Source organism: Heterodontus francisci, chromosome 11, assembly GCF_036365525.1.
Source record: "Heterodontus francisci isolate sHetFra1 chromosome 11, sHetFra1.hap1, whole genome shotgun sequence".
In the NCBI taxonomy this organism is placed as follows: Eukaryota; Metazoa; Chordata; class Chondrichthyes; order Heterodontiformes; family Heterodontidae; genus Heterodontus; species Heterodontus francisci.
The window spans coordinates 114,463,971-114,480,653 of record NC_090381.1 but is presented as its reverse complement, the minus strand read 5'-3'; the positions used below and the strand labels follow the sequence as shown (position 1 = coordinate 114,480,653).

The window sequence follows — 16,683 nt, the reverse complement described above, 5'->3', positions numbered from 1 at the left end:
TGTAATGAGGTCAGCAGCTGAGTGGCCCTGACGGAACCCAAATTGAGCGTCACTAAGCAGGTTGTTGCTAAGCAAGTGCCGCTTGATGGCACTGTTGATGACACCTTCCATCACTTTACTGATGATGGAGAGTAGGCTAATGGGGCGGTAGTTGGCCAGGTTGGATTTGTCCTGCTTTGTGTACAGGACATACCTGGGCAATTTTCCACATTGCAGGGTAGATGCCAGTGTTATAGCTATACTGGAACAGCTTGGCTAGGGGCGCGGCAAGTTCTGGAGCACAGGCCTTCAGTACTATTGCCGGAATATTGTCAGGGCCCATAGCTTTTGCAGTATCCAGTGTCTTCAGTCGTTTCTTGATATCACGTGGAGTGAATCGAATTGGCTGAAGTCTGGCATCTGTGATGCTGGGGACTTCAGGAGGAGGCCAAGATGGATCAACAACTCGGCACTTCTGGCTGAAGATTGTTGCAAATGCTTCAGCCTTATCTTTCGCACTGATGTGCTGGGCTCTCCCATCATTGAGGATGGGGATATTTGTGGAGCCACCTCCTCCAGTTAGTTGTTTAATTGTCCACCACCATTCACGGCTGGATGTGGCAGGACTGCAGAGCTTAGATCTGATCCGTTGGTTATGGGATCGCTTAGCTCTGTCTATCGCATGCTGCTTACGCAGTTTGGCATGCAAGTAGTCCTGGGTTGTAGCTTCACCAGGTTGACACCTCATTTTGAGGTATGCCTGGTGCTGCTCCTGGCATGCCCTCCTGCACTCTTCATTGAACCAGGTCTCCTGGCTTGATGGTAATGGTAGAGTGGGGGATATGCCGGGCCATGAGGTTACAGATTGTGGTTGAGTACAATTCTGCTGCTGCTGATGGCCCACAGTGCCTCATGGATGACCAGTTTTGCATTGCTAGATCCGTTCGAAATCTATCTCATTCAGCACGGTGATAGTGCCACACAACACAATGGACGGTATCCTCAATGTGAAGGCGGGACTTCGTCTCCACAAGGACTGTGCGGTGGTCACTCCTACCAATACTGTCATGGACAGATGCATCTGCAGCAGGCAGATTGGTGAGGACGAGGTCGAGTATGTTTTTCCCTCTTGTTGGTTCCCCCACCACCTGCCGCAGACCCAGTCTAGCAGCCATGTCCTTTAGGACTCGGCCAGCTCGGTTAGTAGTGGTGCTACCGAGCCACTCATGGTGGTGGACATTGAAGTCCCCCACCCAGAGTACATTTTGTGCCCTTGCCACCCTCAGTGCTTCCTCCAAGTGGTGTTCAACCTGGAGGAGTACTGAGTCATCAGCTGAGGGAGGGCGGTAGGTGGTAATCAGTAGGAGGTTACCTTGCCCATATTTAACCTGATGCCATGAGACTTCATGAGGTCCGGAGTCGATGTTGAGGACTCCCAGGGCAACTCCCTCCCTACTGTATACCACTGTGCCACCACCTCTGGTGGGTCTGTCCTGCCGGTGGGACAGGACGTACCCGGGGATGGTGATGGCAGTGTCTGGGACATTGTCTGTCAGGTATGATTCCGTGAGTATGACTATGTCAGGCTGTTGCTTGACTAGTCTGTGGGACAGCTCTCCCAACTTTGGCACAAGCCCCCAGATGTTAGTAAGGAGGACTTTGTAGGGTCGACAGGGCTGGGTTTGCCGTTGTCGTTTCCGGTGCCTCGGTCGATGCCGGGTGGTCCATCCGGTTTCATTCCTTTTTATAGACTTTGTAGCGGTTAGGTACAACTGAGTGGCTTGCTAGGCCATTTCAGAGGGCATGTAAGAGTTAACCACATTGCTGTGGGTCTGGAGTCACATGTCGGCCAGACCAGGTAAGGACAGCAGATTTCCTTCCCTAAAGGACATTCGTGAACCAGATGGGTTTTTACAACAATTGACAATGGTTTCATGGCCTTCATTAGACTAGTTTTTAATTCCAGATTTTTATTAAGTTTAAATTTCACCTTCTGCTGTGGTGGGATTCGAACCCATGTCCCCAGAGGAATACCCTGGGTCTCTGGGTTACTAGTCCAGTGATAATACCACTACGCCACCGCCTACCCATGGGAACTCCTGCAGTGATGTCCTGGGGCTAAGATGATTGACCTCCAATAACCACAACCATCTTCCTTTGTGCCAGGTCCGATTCCAACCAGTGGAGAGTTTTCCCCCCGATTACCATTGGCTCCAGTTTTGTTGGAGCTCCTTGATGCCATACCCGGTCAAATGCTGCCTTGATACAAGGGCAGTCACTCTCACCTCACCTCTCGAGTTCAGCTCTCTTTTCCATGTTTGGATCAAGGTGTAATGAGGTCAGGAGCTGAGTGGCCGTGGCAGAACACAAACTGAACTCCGGTGAGCAGATTGTTGCTGTGCAAGTGTTGCTTGACAGCACTGACTATGACGCATGGCAAGGACGAGGGCAAGTAGTTTTTTCCCTTTTGTTGGTTCCGTCACCACCTCCCGCAGACCCAGTCTCGCAGAGCTGTCCTTTAGGACTCAGCCAGCAGTGGTGCTACTGAGCCACGCTTGCTAATGGACTTTGAAGTCCCCCATCCTGAATACATTCTGTGCCCTTGTAAACCTCAGTGCTTCTTCTAAGTGGTGTTCAACATGCAGAAGTAGTGATTCATCAGCTGAGGGAGGGTGGTAGATGGTAATCAGCACAAGGTTTCCTTGCCCATCTTTGACCTGATGCCATGAGACTTTGAGTGGTCTGGAGTCAATGTTGAGGACTCCTAGGGCCACCCCCTCCTGACAGCATACCACTGTGCCGCCACCTCTGTTGGGTCTGTCCTGCTGGTGGGACAGGACATACCAAGGGATGGGGATGGAGGAATCTGGGACATTGTAAAAGGTATGATTCAGAATAAAGACCCCCCCTCCCTTGACAAATAGGAAAAAAAAGGTATGATTCCGTGAGTATGACTATGTCAGGCTGTTGCTTGACTCGTCTGTGGGACAGCTCTCCCAATTTTGGCACAAGCCCCCAGATGTTCGTGAGGAGGACTTTTAAGGGTCAACTGGGCAGGGTGTGCCTTTGTCATTTCCGATGCCTAGGTCGATACCAGGTGGTCCATCCAGTTTTATTCTTATCTGACTTTTCTGTAGTGGTTTGATACAACTGAGTGGCTTGCTAGGCCTTTTCAGAGGGCAGTTAAGAGTCAATCACATTACTGTGGGTCTAAAGTCACATGGAGGCCAGACTGGGTAAGGACAGAAGATTTCCTTCCTAAAGGACATTAGCGAACCAGACGGGTTTTTACGACAATCCGGTTGCTTCTTGATCACCATTACCGAGACTAGAATTTTTATTCCAGATTTTTTTGTATCGATTAAAAGAATTTAAATTCCACCAACTGCCATAGTGGGATTTGAACGTTTGTCTTTGGAGATTTCGTCCAAGCCTCTGGGTCATTGGACAGTGACAAAACCACTATGCTACCATGTTTGACCAGATAGGTCAATGGGAGGTCATATGATGAAACGTCCAGGAATACGGTCAGAGTTGTCAATTTTGGGACACCCACACTCACAATGCTTATGACAGATCCAAATAAAGGAAATCGCTATAAATATTCAGTTTAATTGCTATGGGCTTCCTGGGACGAGGCAGTGGGACATCCAAGTTGTGACACAATTTAACACTGCAGCCACATGAACTGTGAAAAACACCAAGTTAACAGTTATAAAACTGCCCTTCCAAACTCGGGTTGTACCTGGACAGAATATAACACTGGGGAAGAGCACTGGTAGATACGTGTGTGGTCACTAAGGTAGGTGGTAGAGATGGAAGTATTTTGAGATGAAGATTTAATAAGAATATTTGTGACCTGTGTTCAGTGATTTGCGGAGTTTAATAAGTAAATCCAGTGATAAGATCCATGCATGGCCCCCCTGTACATCAGCCCAGCTACATGCACATAAAACATATTAATTTCAATCTCTGTGGTAATCCACCATTTCCTGTCAACAAGCTACAGACATCAGTGTATCTAGGCCACCTGTTCGGTAGCACTTGATGTTATAATGTAGAAAATGCAGCAGTCAATTTGTGTACAGCAAGTTCTCACAAATACGAATTAGTTAACAGCTCATTATTAGGTTATTGGTTGAGGGATAAACATTGGCCAGGGTTAGGGTTCAGGAGAACTTCCCTGCTCTCCGTCAAATAGTGTCATGGGATCTTTTACATCCACCTGGGGCCAATATTGATCCCTCAACCCATCACATTGCTGTTTGTGGGAGCTTGCTGTGCACCCTACATTATAATAGTGACTACACTGCAAAAAAGTGCTCCATTGGCTGTGAAGCACTTTGGAACATCCTGAGTTCGGGAAAGGCGCTATAGAAATGAAAGTCCTTTATTGCTTAAGAGAGACATTGATTAGAAGTGCTGAATCGCAAAATTCAGGCTTGTTGCAACGTAAATTGGTCTGTTGATGATGGTGATCAAACCCTTGGACCACAGGAAAACACAATGTAATCTGATTAGAACCTGCCTTGTTGCAAATTCTCACAGACGTCTGGGTGATCGCTGCACCCACTCACTGACTGCAGTGAGGCAGCTGAGAAAAAGGTCAGAGCCTATGGAGTGTTTATGTTATCCTTCTCTGCTTGGAAGAGTGAGATATCAAGATCAAAAATACCTTTGAAGCACATCTTCAAAAGGTGAGGCACCTCGAACAAATCGGCCTCACTTAATAAACACTAAGTGCCCCACTCAGCCCAAAGCCAGGCCGAGTGAAGAACAGGCCCAGAAGATGTAGGAGGAGCAGGATAGGAGGTGGCCTCCAGGTCCCACAAGGAAAGCTAAGGACTCACCCTCAATTTCCCAAATGCATGACCTTCACATATGCCCCCCGCTGATCTCAGAACCCAGTCCCACCCCCTCCCTGGGGCATTATTGCTGCAAGATGATTACTGGTGGGATTTAAATGAAGTCTTGGATTTAAAATAGCCCAGACTGCATTTCAGGAACAGAGGGAGAGTCTCAACCTCTCCCATCATCTATCCAAAACACCGAGAGTTTAAATTCTCGTGTTCAAATCCTTCCATGGCCTGACCCCTCCTCCAACTCCACAACCCTCAGATCTCTGCGCTCCTCCAAACCTGTTCTCTTGAGCATCACTGATTTTAATCACCCCACCATTCATGGTCATGCTTTCAGCTGCCTGGGACCTAAGCTGTGGAATTCCCTCCCTAAACCTCTCCAACTCTCTCTCCTCCAAGACACTCCTTAAAACCTACCTTTTTGATCGTCTTTTTTTCATTTGTCCCAATATCTCCAAATGCAGCTCGGTGTCAAACTTTTCTCCACTAATACTCCTGTGAAACGCCCTGGAATGTTTTATGATGTTAAAGGCATTATATACCTGCAAGTAGTAAATGTTTAAAATCGGAACCTACTTCTCTATTTCTCCAATTACCATAAGCTTTGTAACTTATCTGCAAATTATATATCTGATGTTTGAATTTTAAAATAAATAAAAGAGACAGTTGTAACAACTTTAAAATAAGCACTGAATTACGTCTTTGCCCCTTTGGTAGGTTTACCAACACTGATTGGATGTATTCCTGGAGGTTTCACCACATGATCGCCAACCTTCAACCACCCCACCCCCTCACTCCTTCCCACTGGTCGACTGACATGTCAATCCTCCTGTTGCCCCACCTTCCCAGAGCAAGCAGGCTCTGTTACCCAATTAAATGATTCTTGACTATCAGTCAAAATGTTCACATTCCCATCACCAATATTTTTGTAACTAATAAAAGTTCAAAAGAAAAAAGCATTTTCAAAAGGCTGCATTTGTTGACAACGCAACTACTAGGTGCCACAGTACTTGTACATGCGCAAATGCAGCCTCTTCCACTGAAACATCAGTGTCTGCAACCTTTTAGGCAGCTGCCAGGATTAAAGGTTGCACTGCTCAATTGATCACAAAAAACAAATTAAATTCAATTGCTGCGATCCCACTCCACCCCCAACAATATCCCGCTTCTCTTCGCCGGTGCTGCCTCCCGCGCCCATCTGCTCGCCACTCGCTCCCGGCCTCGTCCCTGCTTTCCCTCAGCAGATACATGGGAACACCACCACCTGCAAGTTCCCTCCCAAGTCACACACCATCCTGACTTGGAACTATATCGCCGTTCCTTCACTGTCGCTGGGTCAAAATCCTGGAACTCCCTTCCTAACAGCACTGTGGGTTTAGCTACCCCACATGGACTGCAGTGGTTCAAGAAGGCGCCTCATCACCACTTTTTCAAGGGCAATTAGGGATGGGCAATAAATGCTGGCCTGGCTAGTGATGCCCACATCTCATGAATGAATAAAAAAAAGCCGCTCACTTCGCTCACCAGTTCAAGCCCCACCCCCGTCGGCTGCTCGCTCCAGGCCTCGCCGCTTCTCCCCCCCTGCCCCCTGCCCCCTCCCGCTTCTCCCCCTCTTCCCCCTGCTCCCTCCCGCTTCTCCCCCCGCCCCCTCCCGCTTCTCCCCCCGCCCCCTCCCGCTTCCTCCCGCTTCTCCCCCCGCCCCCTCCCGCTTCTCCCCCCGCCCCCTCCCGCTTCTCCCCCCCGCTTCTCCCCCCTGCTCCCTCCCGCTTCTCCCCCCTGCTCCCTCCCGCTTCTCCCCCCTGCTCCCTCCCGCTTCTCCCCCCTGCTCCCTCCCGCTTCTCCCCCCGCCCCCTCCCGCTTCCTCCCGCTTCTCCCCCCGCCCCCTCCCGCTTCCTCCCGCTTCTCCCCCCGCCCCCTCCCGCTTCCTCCCCCTCCCGCTTCCTCCCGCTTCTCCCCCCGCCCCCTCCCGCTTCCTCCCGCTTCTCCCCCCGCTTCTCCCCCCTGCTCCCTCCCGCTTCTCCCCCCCGCCCCTGCAAGCTTCTCCCCCCACCCCATGCTCCCTCCCGCTTCTTCCCCCTGCCCTCTGCTCCCTCCCGCTTCTTCCTCTTCCCTGCTCCTACTCCCCATGGGGGAAGCGAGGGACAGAGTGGCAAGATAAGGGCAGGCAGGGGAGGGAAAGGAGACTGCAAGAAAGAGACTTGGGGGAAGGGAGTGGAGGCTGCGTTCCTGCCGGTTGGTGAGGCTAGATGACGTTGCAGTACGACTATGCAACGACGTTTTTAATATAGTCCTGGCAAGAAGGTAGGCTGCACACGCGCAGCATCTTACTGACAGAAAGAGACAGTGCTGTACACCTGCGCACCTGGGAATGCTCCGATGTCGGGGCGCAGGATGCGTTGTCAGGGGTCATTTGTTTTCAAAACACATTTTTAAAAAAACACCAGTAATGGTTTTGCTGACTGCAGTGTCCTGCAGATTCAGCAAGCCTTTCTTTTGGCCCAATTAGAACATAGAACATTTGTTTTTTGGGAGGGCGTATGAATACAAAGTAAGAGAAACAATGGCCGTAATTTTACATCACCCCGACAAGCCGGATGGCGGCGGGGAGCGGTGGGGGGGGGGGGTGGCGTAAAATGGAACAGGAGGCTCCGGGAAGCCTTCCTGATCTGCTCCCACCTCCGCCCCACTTTACGTCGGAGGGGGCGAGAAACGGGCCGCCCGCCCCAGGCCAATCAAGGCCTTTAAGTTGCGAATTAATGGCCACTTAAGGACCTTCGCCCGCCTCCATGTGGATTTTACACATGGCAAGCGGGCGTCCTGGAGCCGGGAAAGGCTGCCTGGTGAAAGCTGGTAGCCCCTCAGCGCCCCAGAGGCGGCGGGCCCTGAAAATAAGGCACAGGGTGCCCAATTGAAGGCTGCCCTGGCTTCCCCAACCACCCCCAGGACCCAACATGCCCCCCTTCCCCCCTAACGACCACCCTTGCCTCGCCGGGGCCCAACCAATTACCCCCGGTGAGCCAACCAAAACTCACCTGGAATCCCGGCTCTATGTCTACATCTGCCATCGGCTGGACCGCAGTCCCAGCAATGGCCAGCGCTCCCAGTGGCGCTACTGGGACTAACAGCTGCCGGCCCGCTGATTGGCCGGCAGCTCAATGAGGCGGGACCTCCTCCCTCATGCGAGTGGAAGTTCCGCCTCGGAACAGTTGAAGCCCGGGGACCCGTAAAATGCGGGACCAATCCCCAGGCTAGGCGGAAGTGGGTTCGCCACCGACTTCTACATCGGTGGGCAGCTCCCGTTTGCCCAACGTAAAATCCAGCCCTATATTGAGGGAAGGAGTCAGAAATTATGCATCGTGGTTTTTTTAAAACTTAATTTCCCCCATCCCACCACTGCCCAGTGGTGAAGACTCCTTCCTGGAATACTAACTTTAACTGCAACCCTGTCCTTGCCCCCTGCAAGTTTAGTATCAGTTACAGCTTTGGCCGAATTATACAATGATTTTGAATTTAGACTGGGAGCAGCCAAGCTGACAGCCATCAAACCAGAGGAGAAACACGCACTCAACTCAAAGAAGATCCTGCGACACTTGGTGCTTAGACTAGTTCCAGCACGGTTCCTGCCATCAGTCCAGTGTGATTGCTGGGCCAGAAATGAGAGGATCCCATAACAACTTTACCAAGAATCCAGACAAAAGAGACGTTTACCTTGTAAACCTGCCCATATGTGCCATTGCCAACAAGTTCCACTAGTTCAAAAATACCAGCAGGATCCTGAAAAAGAAACAGAAAAGCAGAAATAGAGTTACAACTCGTCAACAAATACAAGTTATTTAAACAATAAATCACAACAATGCAGCCAATGTCACCTGGCCTATTAATTATATGGTGTCTCCCCAGCTTCTCCACGCAGCACAGTGGTGCAGTGGTTAGCACCGTAGCCTCACAGCTCCAGCGACCCGGGTTCAAATCTGGGTACTGCCTGTGTGGAGTTTGCAAGTTCTCCCTGTGTCTGCGTGGGTTTCCTCCGGGTGCTCCGGTTTCTTCCCACATGCCAAAGACTTGCAGGGTGATAGGTTAATTGGCCATTATAAATTGCCTCTAGTATAGGTAGGTGGTAGGGAAATATAGGAACAGGTGGGGATGTGGTAGGAATATGGAATTAGGGTAGGATTAGTATAAGTGGGTGGTTGATGGTCGGCACAGACTCGGTGGGCCGAAGGGCCTGTTTCAGTGCTGTATCTCTTAAAAAAAAGCATGCGAAACAGGAGGAGGCCATTCAGCCTCTTGAGCCTGTTCCATCATTCAATCAGATTGTGGCTGATCTGTATCTAAATTCCATTTACCAGCTTTGGTTCCATAACCTTTAACAACCCGTCATGCTAGGCCCTCACCTGCCAAGAATGAGGCACATTCATTTTGTCATGAAGATTGATTTTAAACTGTTACTGGAGTGAAGAAAGGACTTGTTAAACAGATCAGCTGTGGCTGGAAAAGACATTTGCATATTAACAAACGGTGATTGGAAGAACAAAAGGACCATTCCCTGACACATTCAACCCACAATGGACCTCGATCACCAGATACTGTGTGTAAGAGGAGCATTCCAGAGACTGCTAAGGAGATACAATCCAAGATGTGGTCAGAACAGTTAGTCACATGACTATATTATATATTAGTCACATGACTAATCTGCTGGGCAACCTGGGTTTTTCTGAATTGTACAAACAGTTTGAACTGGGAGTGTCTGTTTGCTCCTGGACTGAGAAGATCTCTCTCCTGTCTGCTCCCATCTCTTTCTCACAAGCCTCTGAATCTACTAAAGGCACATGAACCCCAAGAGAGAAAAGTCTCCTACAGTGAACAAGGTTTAAGAAGAATACCTCGCCCCAACGAAAAGCAAGATTTACCTACAATCAAGGACTCTACAGTGAGCTCGAAGAATCGTAACAATGACTCTTCAGATATTGCCTCAAACATTTCCACTTTATTTTTCTTCTGCTCTTTTCAGTCTCTATTTGCATGTGTGTATCGCATATGTATGCTAGCGTGGGGCGTGTCCTGTATCCTTAGGCGTTAACCGAATTAGAGTTCAAGTTTAATAAATTTCAACTTTTCTTCTTTAAGCCTAAGAAAGCCTATTTGTCCTGCTTTCTTTGCCTTATAATTGGAAAGCGGTGAACAAGGATTCACCAAGGGGGAGCTAAAAACAAGGTGTGTTTAAACCCTGTTACAGTAAGATCAGGTGAAGGCTGAAAGCGAACCCTAGACCTCTTTCTCATCTAGTCGTAACACAACCTAACTAAAATCTCAGAATTGAAAATTTCATGTGAGCCCAGCATCCACAATCTTGTGTGTGGAGGGGGTGCTGTTAAAAGAGCGTTCCAGATTTCCACCCGATTGGCCTGGCCCTATTTTAATATTATGCATCCTTTCTCTGGACTCTCACCAAAAGAAATAGTTTCTCTCTATTTACCCTGTCGCATTTAAACACCTCGCTTCGATTGTTCTTCAACCAGGTAAACTCAAAAGGAATGAGCAGTTCTCAAAGGCTGCCCTTCACCTGATACATCAAACACAACAGAGAAAAGAACAAGACATTCTTTACTGTTCCAGAAAAGAGCGGGGAGTTTTCTCCGATGTCCTGACCAACATTCACCACCACAGCGAGATTAACTGTTACAACTCTTTGCAGAATCTTGCTGTGCACCAGGCAGCTGCTTTAAATTTGTTGTTGGGATGTGGGCGTCGCTGGCCAGGCCAGTATTTATTGCCCATTCCTAATTTCCCTCGAGAAGGTGGTGGTGAGCTGCCTTCTTGAACCGCTGCAGTCCATGTGAGGTAGGTACACCCACAGTGCTGTTAGGAAGGGAGTTCCAGGATTTTGACCCAGCGACAGTGAAGGAACGGTGATATAGTTCCAAGTCAGGATGGTGTGTGAGTTGGGAGGGAACTTGCAGGTGGTGGTGTTCCCATGCGTCTGCTGCCCTTGTCCTTCTAGGAGGTAGAGGTCGCAGGTTTGGAAGGTGCTGTCGAAGGAGCCTTAGTGAGTTGCTGCAGTGCATCTTGTAGATGGTACACACTGCTGCCACTGTGCATCGGTGGTGAGAGAGTGAATGTTTGTGAATGGGGTACCAATCAAGCGGGCTGATTTGTCCTGGATAATGTCTATCTTCTTGAGTGTTGTTGGAGCTGCACTAATCCTACATACACAACACTGAGTATTTCATTGGCTCTGAAAGCGTTTTGGGACATCCCAAGATTGTGAAATGCATCAGGTAATTGCAAATTCTGTCTTTCAAGAAGATTAAAAAGAGTCCAGAGAGAAACTATTTCCTCTGGTGTGGGGAGTCCAGAATATGGAGGAGTCATAAGCTTAACATAGCACTTCTTCACACAAAGGGACGTGAAAATCTGGAACTCTCGCCCCCCAAAAAACCGTTGTGACAGAGGGTAAATTGGAAATCTAAAAATAGAGATTGATAGACTTTTGTTTGGTACGGGTATTAAAGGGATATGGAACCAAGGAAGGTGGATGGACTTATACTGATATCTCATGACATAACTGAATGTCAGAATTGGCTAGAGGGGCTGAATGACCTCCTCCTGTTCCGGTAAACATGAAACCAAACTGCACCAGACTAGGGAAGAAGATTAATCCTGGCCCTTGCTAGGTGCTGGTTATCCGGTTACATTGTTAATTAGAAATGAAGAATAATTCTGGGTGGGGTGGGGGGAAAAGAGGAAGGAAGGGAATGGAGGAGTCAGAATCACTTTAGAATGCGATTGTCGGTTCAACATTGTGTAATTTTCTTCCTTTCAGGTGTTAAGGAACGCAAGCTCCAGCAGCTGATGGCGACTGATGCCCCTCCAGATCCTTCTTCCCGTTCACATCCCTCTGACCCCACCCCTTCCGATCTGACCCCTTGCCATGTATTCACTGTACCCTCTGACCTCCCCCTCTCTGACGCTGAACGTTCTGTACTCAGCAAAGGACTCAGTTTTATCCCCTTACGTCCCCACCTCAATGAATTTCGTGCTCGGCATGACGTTGAGCTCTTCTTCCGTCACCTCCGCCTCCGGGCTCACTTCTTGGACCATGAACCCACCACCGAACATCAAGCTACTGTCCAGAGGACTGTCACTGACCTCATCTCCTCTGGAGATCTTCCCTCTACAGCTTCCAACCTCATAGTCCCGCAACCCCAGACAGCCCGCTTCTACCTCCTTCCTAAAATCCACAAACAGGACTGTCCCAACAGACCTATTGTTTCAGCCTGTTCCAGCCCCACTGAACCCATTTCTTCCTATCTTGACTCTATCTTTTCTCTTCTGGTCCAGTCTCTTCCCACTTACATCCGTGACTCTTCTGATGCCCTACGTCATTTTGACAATTTCCAGTTTCCTGGCCCCAACTGCCTCCTCTTCATTATGGACGTCCAATCTCTCCACACCTCTATCCCCCACCAGGACGATTTGAGGGCACTCTGCTTTGTCCTTGAACAGCGGCCCAACCAGTCCCCACCCACCACCACCCTCCTCCGCCTGGCTGAATTTGTTCTCACATTGAACAAGCTCTCCTTCAACTCCACTCACTTCCTTCAAGTTAAAGGTGTTGCTATGGGTACCCGCATGGGCCCTAATTATGCCTGTCTTTTTGTGGGATATGTCGAACATTCCTTGTTCCAGTCCTACTCTGGCTCCCTCCCCCAACTCTTTTTCCAGGACATTGATGACAGTATCGGTGCAGTTTCCCGTTCCCGCCCTGAACTGGAAAACTTTATCAACTTTGCTTCTAATTTCCACCCTTCTCTCACCTTTACATGGTCCATCTCCGACACCTCCCTTCCCTTCCTTGACTTCTCTGTCTCCACCTCTGGGGATAGGTTGTCTACTAATATCCATTATAAGCCCACCGACTCCCACAGCTACCTCGACTACACTTCTTCACACCCTACCTCCTGTAAGGACTCCATTCCATTCTCCCAGTTTCTCTGTCTTCGACGCATCTGCTCTGATGATGCTACCTTCTATGACAGCGCTTCTGATATGTCTTCCTTTTTCCTCAACCAAGGATTCCAACCCCCCCACCCCACCCCACTGTTGTTGACAGGGCCCTCTACCATGTCTGGCCCATTTCCCGCACCTCTACCCTCATCCCTTCCCCTCACTCTCAGAACTGCGACAGAGTTCCCCTTGTCCTCACTTTCCACCCTATCAGCCTCCATATCCAAAGGATGATCCTCTGCCATTTCCATCACCTCCAGCGTGATGCCACTACCAAACGCATCTTCCCCTCCTTTCCCATTCCCTCCGCGACACCCTGGTCCACTCCATGACTCCCACCATCTCGTCCCCTTCCCACAGCACCTTCCCCTGCAATCGCAAGAGGTGTAATACCTGCCCATTTACCTCCTCTCTCCTCACTATCCCAGGCCCAAAACGCTCCTTTCAGGTGAAGCAGCGATTTACTTGTACTTCTTTCAATGTAGTATACTGTATTCGCTGCTCACAATGTGGCCTCCTCTACATTGGGGAGTTCAACCGCAGACTGGGTGACCGCTTTGTCACCTCCGCTCAGTCCGAAAGCATGACCCCAAGCTTCCAGTTGCTTGCCATTTCAACACTCCCCCCTGCTCTCATGCTCACATCTCTGTCCTGGGATTGCTGCAGTGTTCCAGTGAATATCAACGCAAGCTCGAGGAACAGCATCTCATTTACCGATTAGGCACGCTACAGCCTGCCGGACTGAACACTGAATTCAATCATTTCAGAGCATGACAGGCCCCCCCAATTTACTTTTTAGTTATTTTTTCTTTTTTAATATTTGTTTGCATTTATTTTATTTTATCTTAGTTTGTTCAGTTTGCCTACCCACTGTTTTTTTTTTCATGTTTGTGCTTGTGGCTGTTCAGTTTTCAGTCCATTAACACCCTATCTGTACTAATGCGTTGTCTTTCAGCACACCATTAACGTATTGTTAGCCTTTGCTCCACAACCTTCTGGTCAGCTTTTCTGGGACCTTGTCCTAGCGACACCTTCTCCTTTGTTATCTCTTGCCCCACCCCCACTTTACTTGCTGAAAACCTTTCACATTTCTAATATCTGCTAGTTCTGAAGAAGGGTCACTGACCTGAAACGTTAACTCTGCTTCTCTCTCCACAGATGCTGCCTGAGCTGCTGAGTATTTCCAGCATTTCTTGTTTTTATATCCCTTTCTTTATCTCTCCTGCCTATCACAGCCCATCCCATTTGTTCTTTACATCCCTATCTCACTCGGCGGAAACCCACACAGTCACAGAGGAGAACTTGCAAACTCCGCACAGGCAGTACCCAGAACTGAACCCGGGACACTGGAGCTGTGAGACTTCGGTGCTAACCACTGCGCCCCTGTGCAGGATTCCTTACAGGTCCTTTTTTTCTGTTCTTCCTCATTTTCAGCCAGTGGTTCCTGGCACGGAGTTCAATCATCACAGAAGCTTGAATGAGGAGAAGGTCCAATTCACTCCTCAAATGTCTCACTAGTATTGCATCCAAGATGCTGTGCACAGAATTCAGGTTGCCTGGACCAAAGGGGATGACAGCAGTCAGCTCCTGATGATCACACACTGTGTCTCCTGATGCAGGAACAGGCCATATGTTGTCATCGCATGCCAAGACCTTCAATAGAATAACTGGCTGATGATGTGAGTGTGTTATGGTGAAAGGCTTTTGATGCAAATTGACAACTTGTATTTATACAGTACTTTTAACTCAGTAAAACGTCCCAAGGTGCTTGTAGAAACGTTATCAAAAATATTTGACACTGAGCCACATATGATGATATTAGGTCAGGTGACCTAAAGCTTGGTCAAAGAGGTAGGTTTTAAGAAACATCTTAAAAGGAGAGTGCGAGAGGTAGACAGGTGGAGAGGTTTCGGGAGGGAATACTAGAGCCTAGGGAGCTGAAGGCACGGCTGCCAATGGTGGAGTGATGACACCTGGAGATGCGTGAAGGGCCAAAATTGGAGAAGCATGGAGGTTTGAGGGTTGTGAAGTTGGAGATTACAGAGATAGGGAGGTGGTGAGGCCATGGAGGGATTTGAAAACTTGGATGAGTTTTTTTTTTAAGAAAAAAAAATGAGGCATTGCTGGACCAGGAGCCAATGTAGCTCACTAAACACAGGGATGATGGGTGAACAAGTCGGGATATGGCAACAGATGTGGTGCCGATTGTGGGAATGTTTGATGTGTTGGCAGTGGGAGGTAATACTGGCAGCTCCCAGCACAGAGGTCCCTTCACCTCAACAAACGCAGAATTCACTTGGCAATGAAGCCCCCACAACTGACTAATGGCACACATCAGCAAACGCACGGTCAATCTACCCGTTTCCCCATTCATCTCAATTCCACCAAGCACCAGCTCCCCTTGATAATATGTGACTTTCAATGAGTGATGACCTCAGATTTACCACACGCATTCAAATGTTTCTCTTACTTAAAAAAGGTCAATTGCCGTCATGGGAAGGATTCAGCATGGCCACGCATTTACATGCAAAGTGGGAACACGATGCACAAAGTGGGATCGATTCACCCAACTCATCTTTCATAATTTGATGGACTTGCTCTCACTGATAATTTGATGTGGATTCTCCTCCCTCACGCCCACCACAATGGATACATGGAACCAAGTGGTTTCCATCATGACATTCCGGGATTTGAGAGCTCAATCTAGGCCAGCCCTTCAGTGCAGGACTGAGGGCGCACGGTGTTGTTAAGGGCACAGACCATGGGCAAAGTTGCCTATGGCTCAGTTAGTAGCACACTCACCTCTGAGTCAGAAGGTTGCAGGGTCAAGTCCGACTCCAGGACTTAAATCTAAAAATCAAGGCCGACACTTCCTTGCAATACAGAAGGAGTGGTGTACTGTTGGAGGTGCTGCCTTTCTGAGGCAACATTAAACTAAGGCCCCGTCTGCACTCTTTGGTGAATGGAAAAGATCCCATGGCACTGTTTTTGAAGAGCAGGGGACTTCTGCCCTGTGTCCTGGGCCAATCCTTATTCCTCATCAACACCATGAAAACAGATAATGATCTAGTCATTATCACATCGCTAATGTGGGTGCTGGCTGTGTGGAAATTGGCTGCACAGCTTCCCACTTTCAGCTGTGACTACACAACAGCAGCAAAATCTTATATTTATATAGCATCTTTAATGTCATAAAATGTTTCAAAGTGCTTCACAGGGGCATTATAAAACAAAATACAACCTCAAGCCACATGAGATATTACACCAGATGAACGAAAGAGGCAGGTGGAATGTCTTAAAAGGAGAAAATGAAGTGGAGGGGTTTAAGGAGGGTATTCCTGAGCTTAAGGCCAAGGCCATGGCAACTGAAGGCACAGCCACCAATGGTGTAGCAATTAAAATTGGGGATTCTCAAGAGGTCAGAATTAGATGAATGCAGATATCTTGGAGGATTGTGGGGCTGGAGGATGCTACAGAGATAGAGAGGGGCGAGGCCATGGAGGGATTTGAAAACAAGGATGAGAATTTTAAAATCACGATGTTGTTTGACTGGGAGCCAATGTCGGTCAGCGAGCACAGAAGTGACAGGTGAATGGGACTCTCTGCGAGTTAAGGCTCGGGCAGCAGAGTTTGGGATGATCTCAAGTTTACAGAGTAGAATGTGGGAGACCAGCCAGGAGTGCATTGGAATAGTCGAGTTTGGAGGTAGCGAAGGCATGAATGGGGGTTTCAGCAGCAGATGAGTTGGGATAGGGACAAAGTTACGGAGGTGGAAATAGGTGGTCTTACTGATGGTGCAAATTTGAGGTTGGAAGTTCATCTCGGTCAAATGTGACAC

The 16,683-nt window shown here is 48.8% G+C and overlaps 1 protein-coding gene across 12 annotated transcripts in view; it reads right to left on the bottom strand.

The window, feature by feature from the left end:
• Window positions 1–16,683, bottom strand: part of LOC137375479 (traf2 and NCK-interacting protein kinase-like) — a 302,732-nt gene that overhangs the window by 251,465 nt on the left and 34,584 nt on the right. For 10 of the 12 annotated variants that reach the window (XM_068042793.1, XM_068042796.1, XM_068042799.1 and 7 more), the window contains exon 2: window positions 8,547–8,612. In XM_068042793.1, the coding sequence (XP_067898894.1) occupies window positions 8,547–8,612 (66 nt within the window). Of the gene's footprint in view, window positions 1–5,255; window positions 5,346–7,870; window positions 7,939–8,546; window positions 8,613–16,683 lie in introns of those variants that run through there. The other 2 variants (XM_068042798.1, XM_068042797.1) reach the window with 2 other exon arrangements.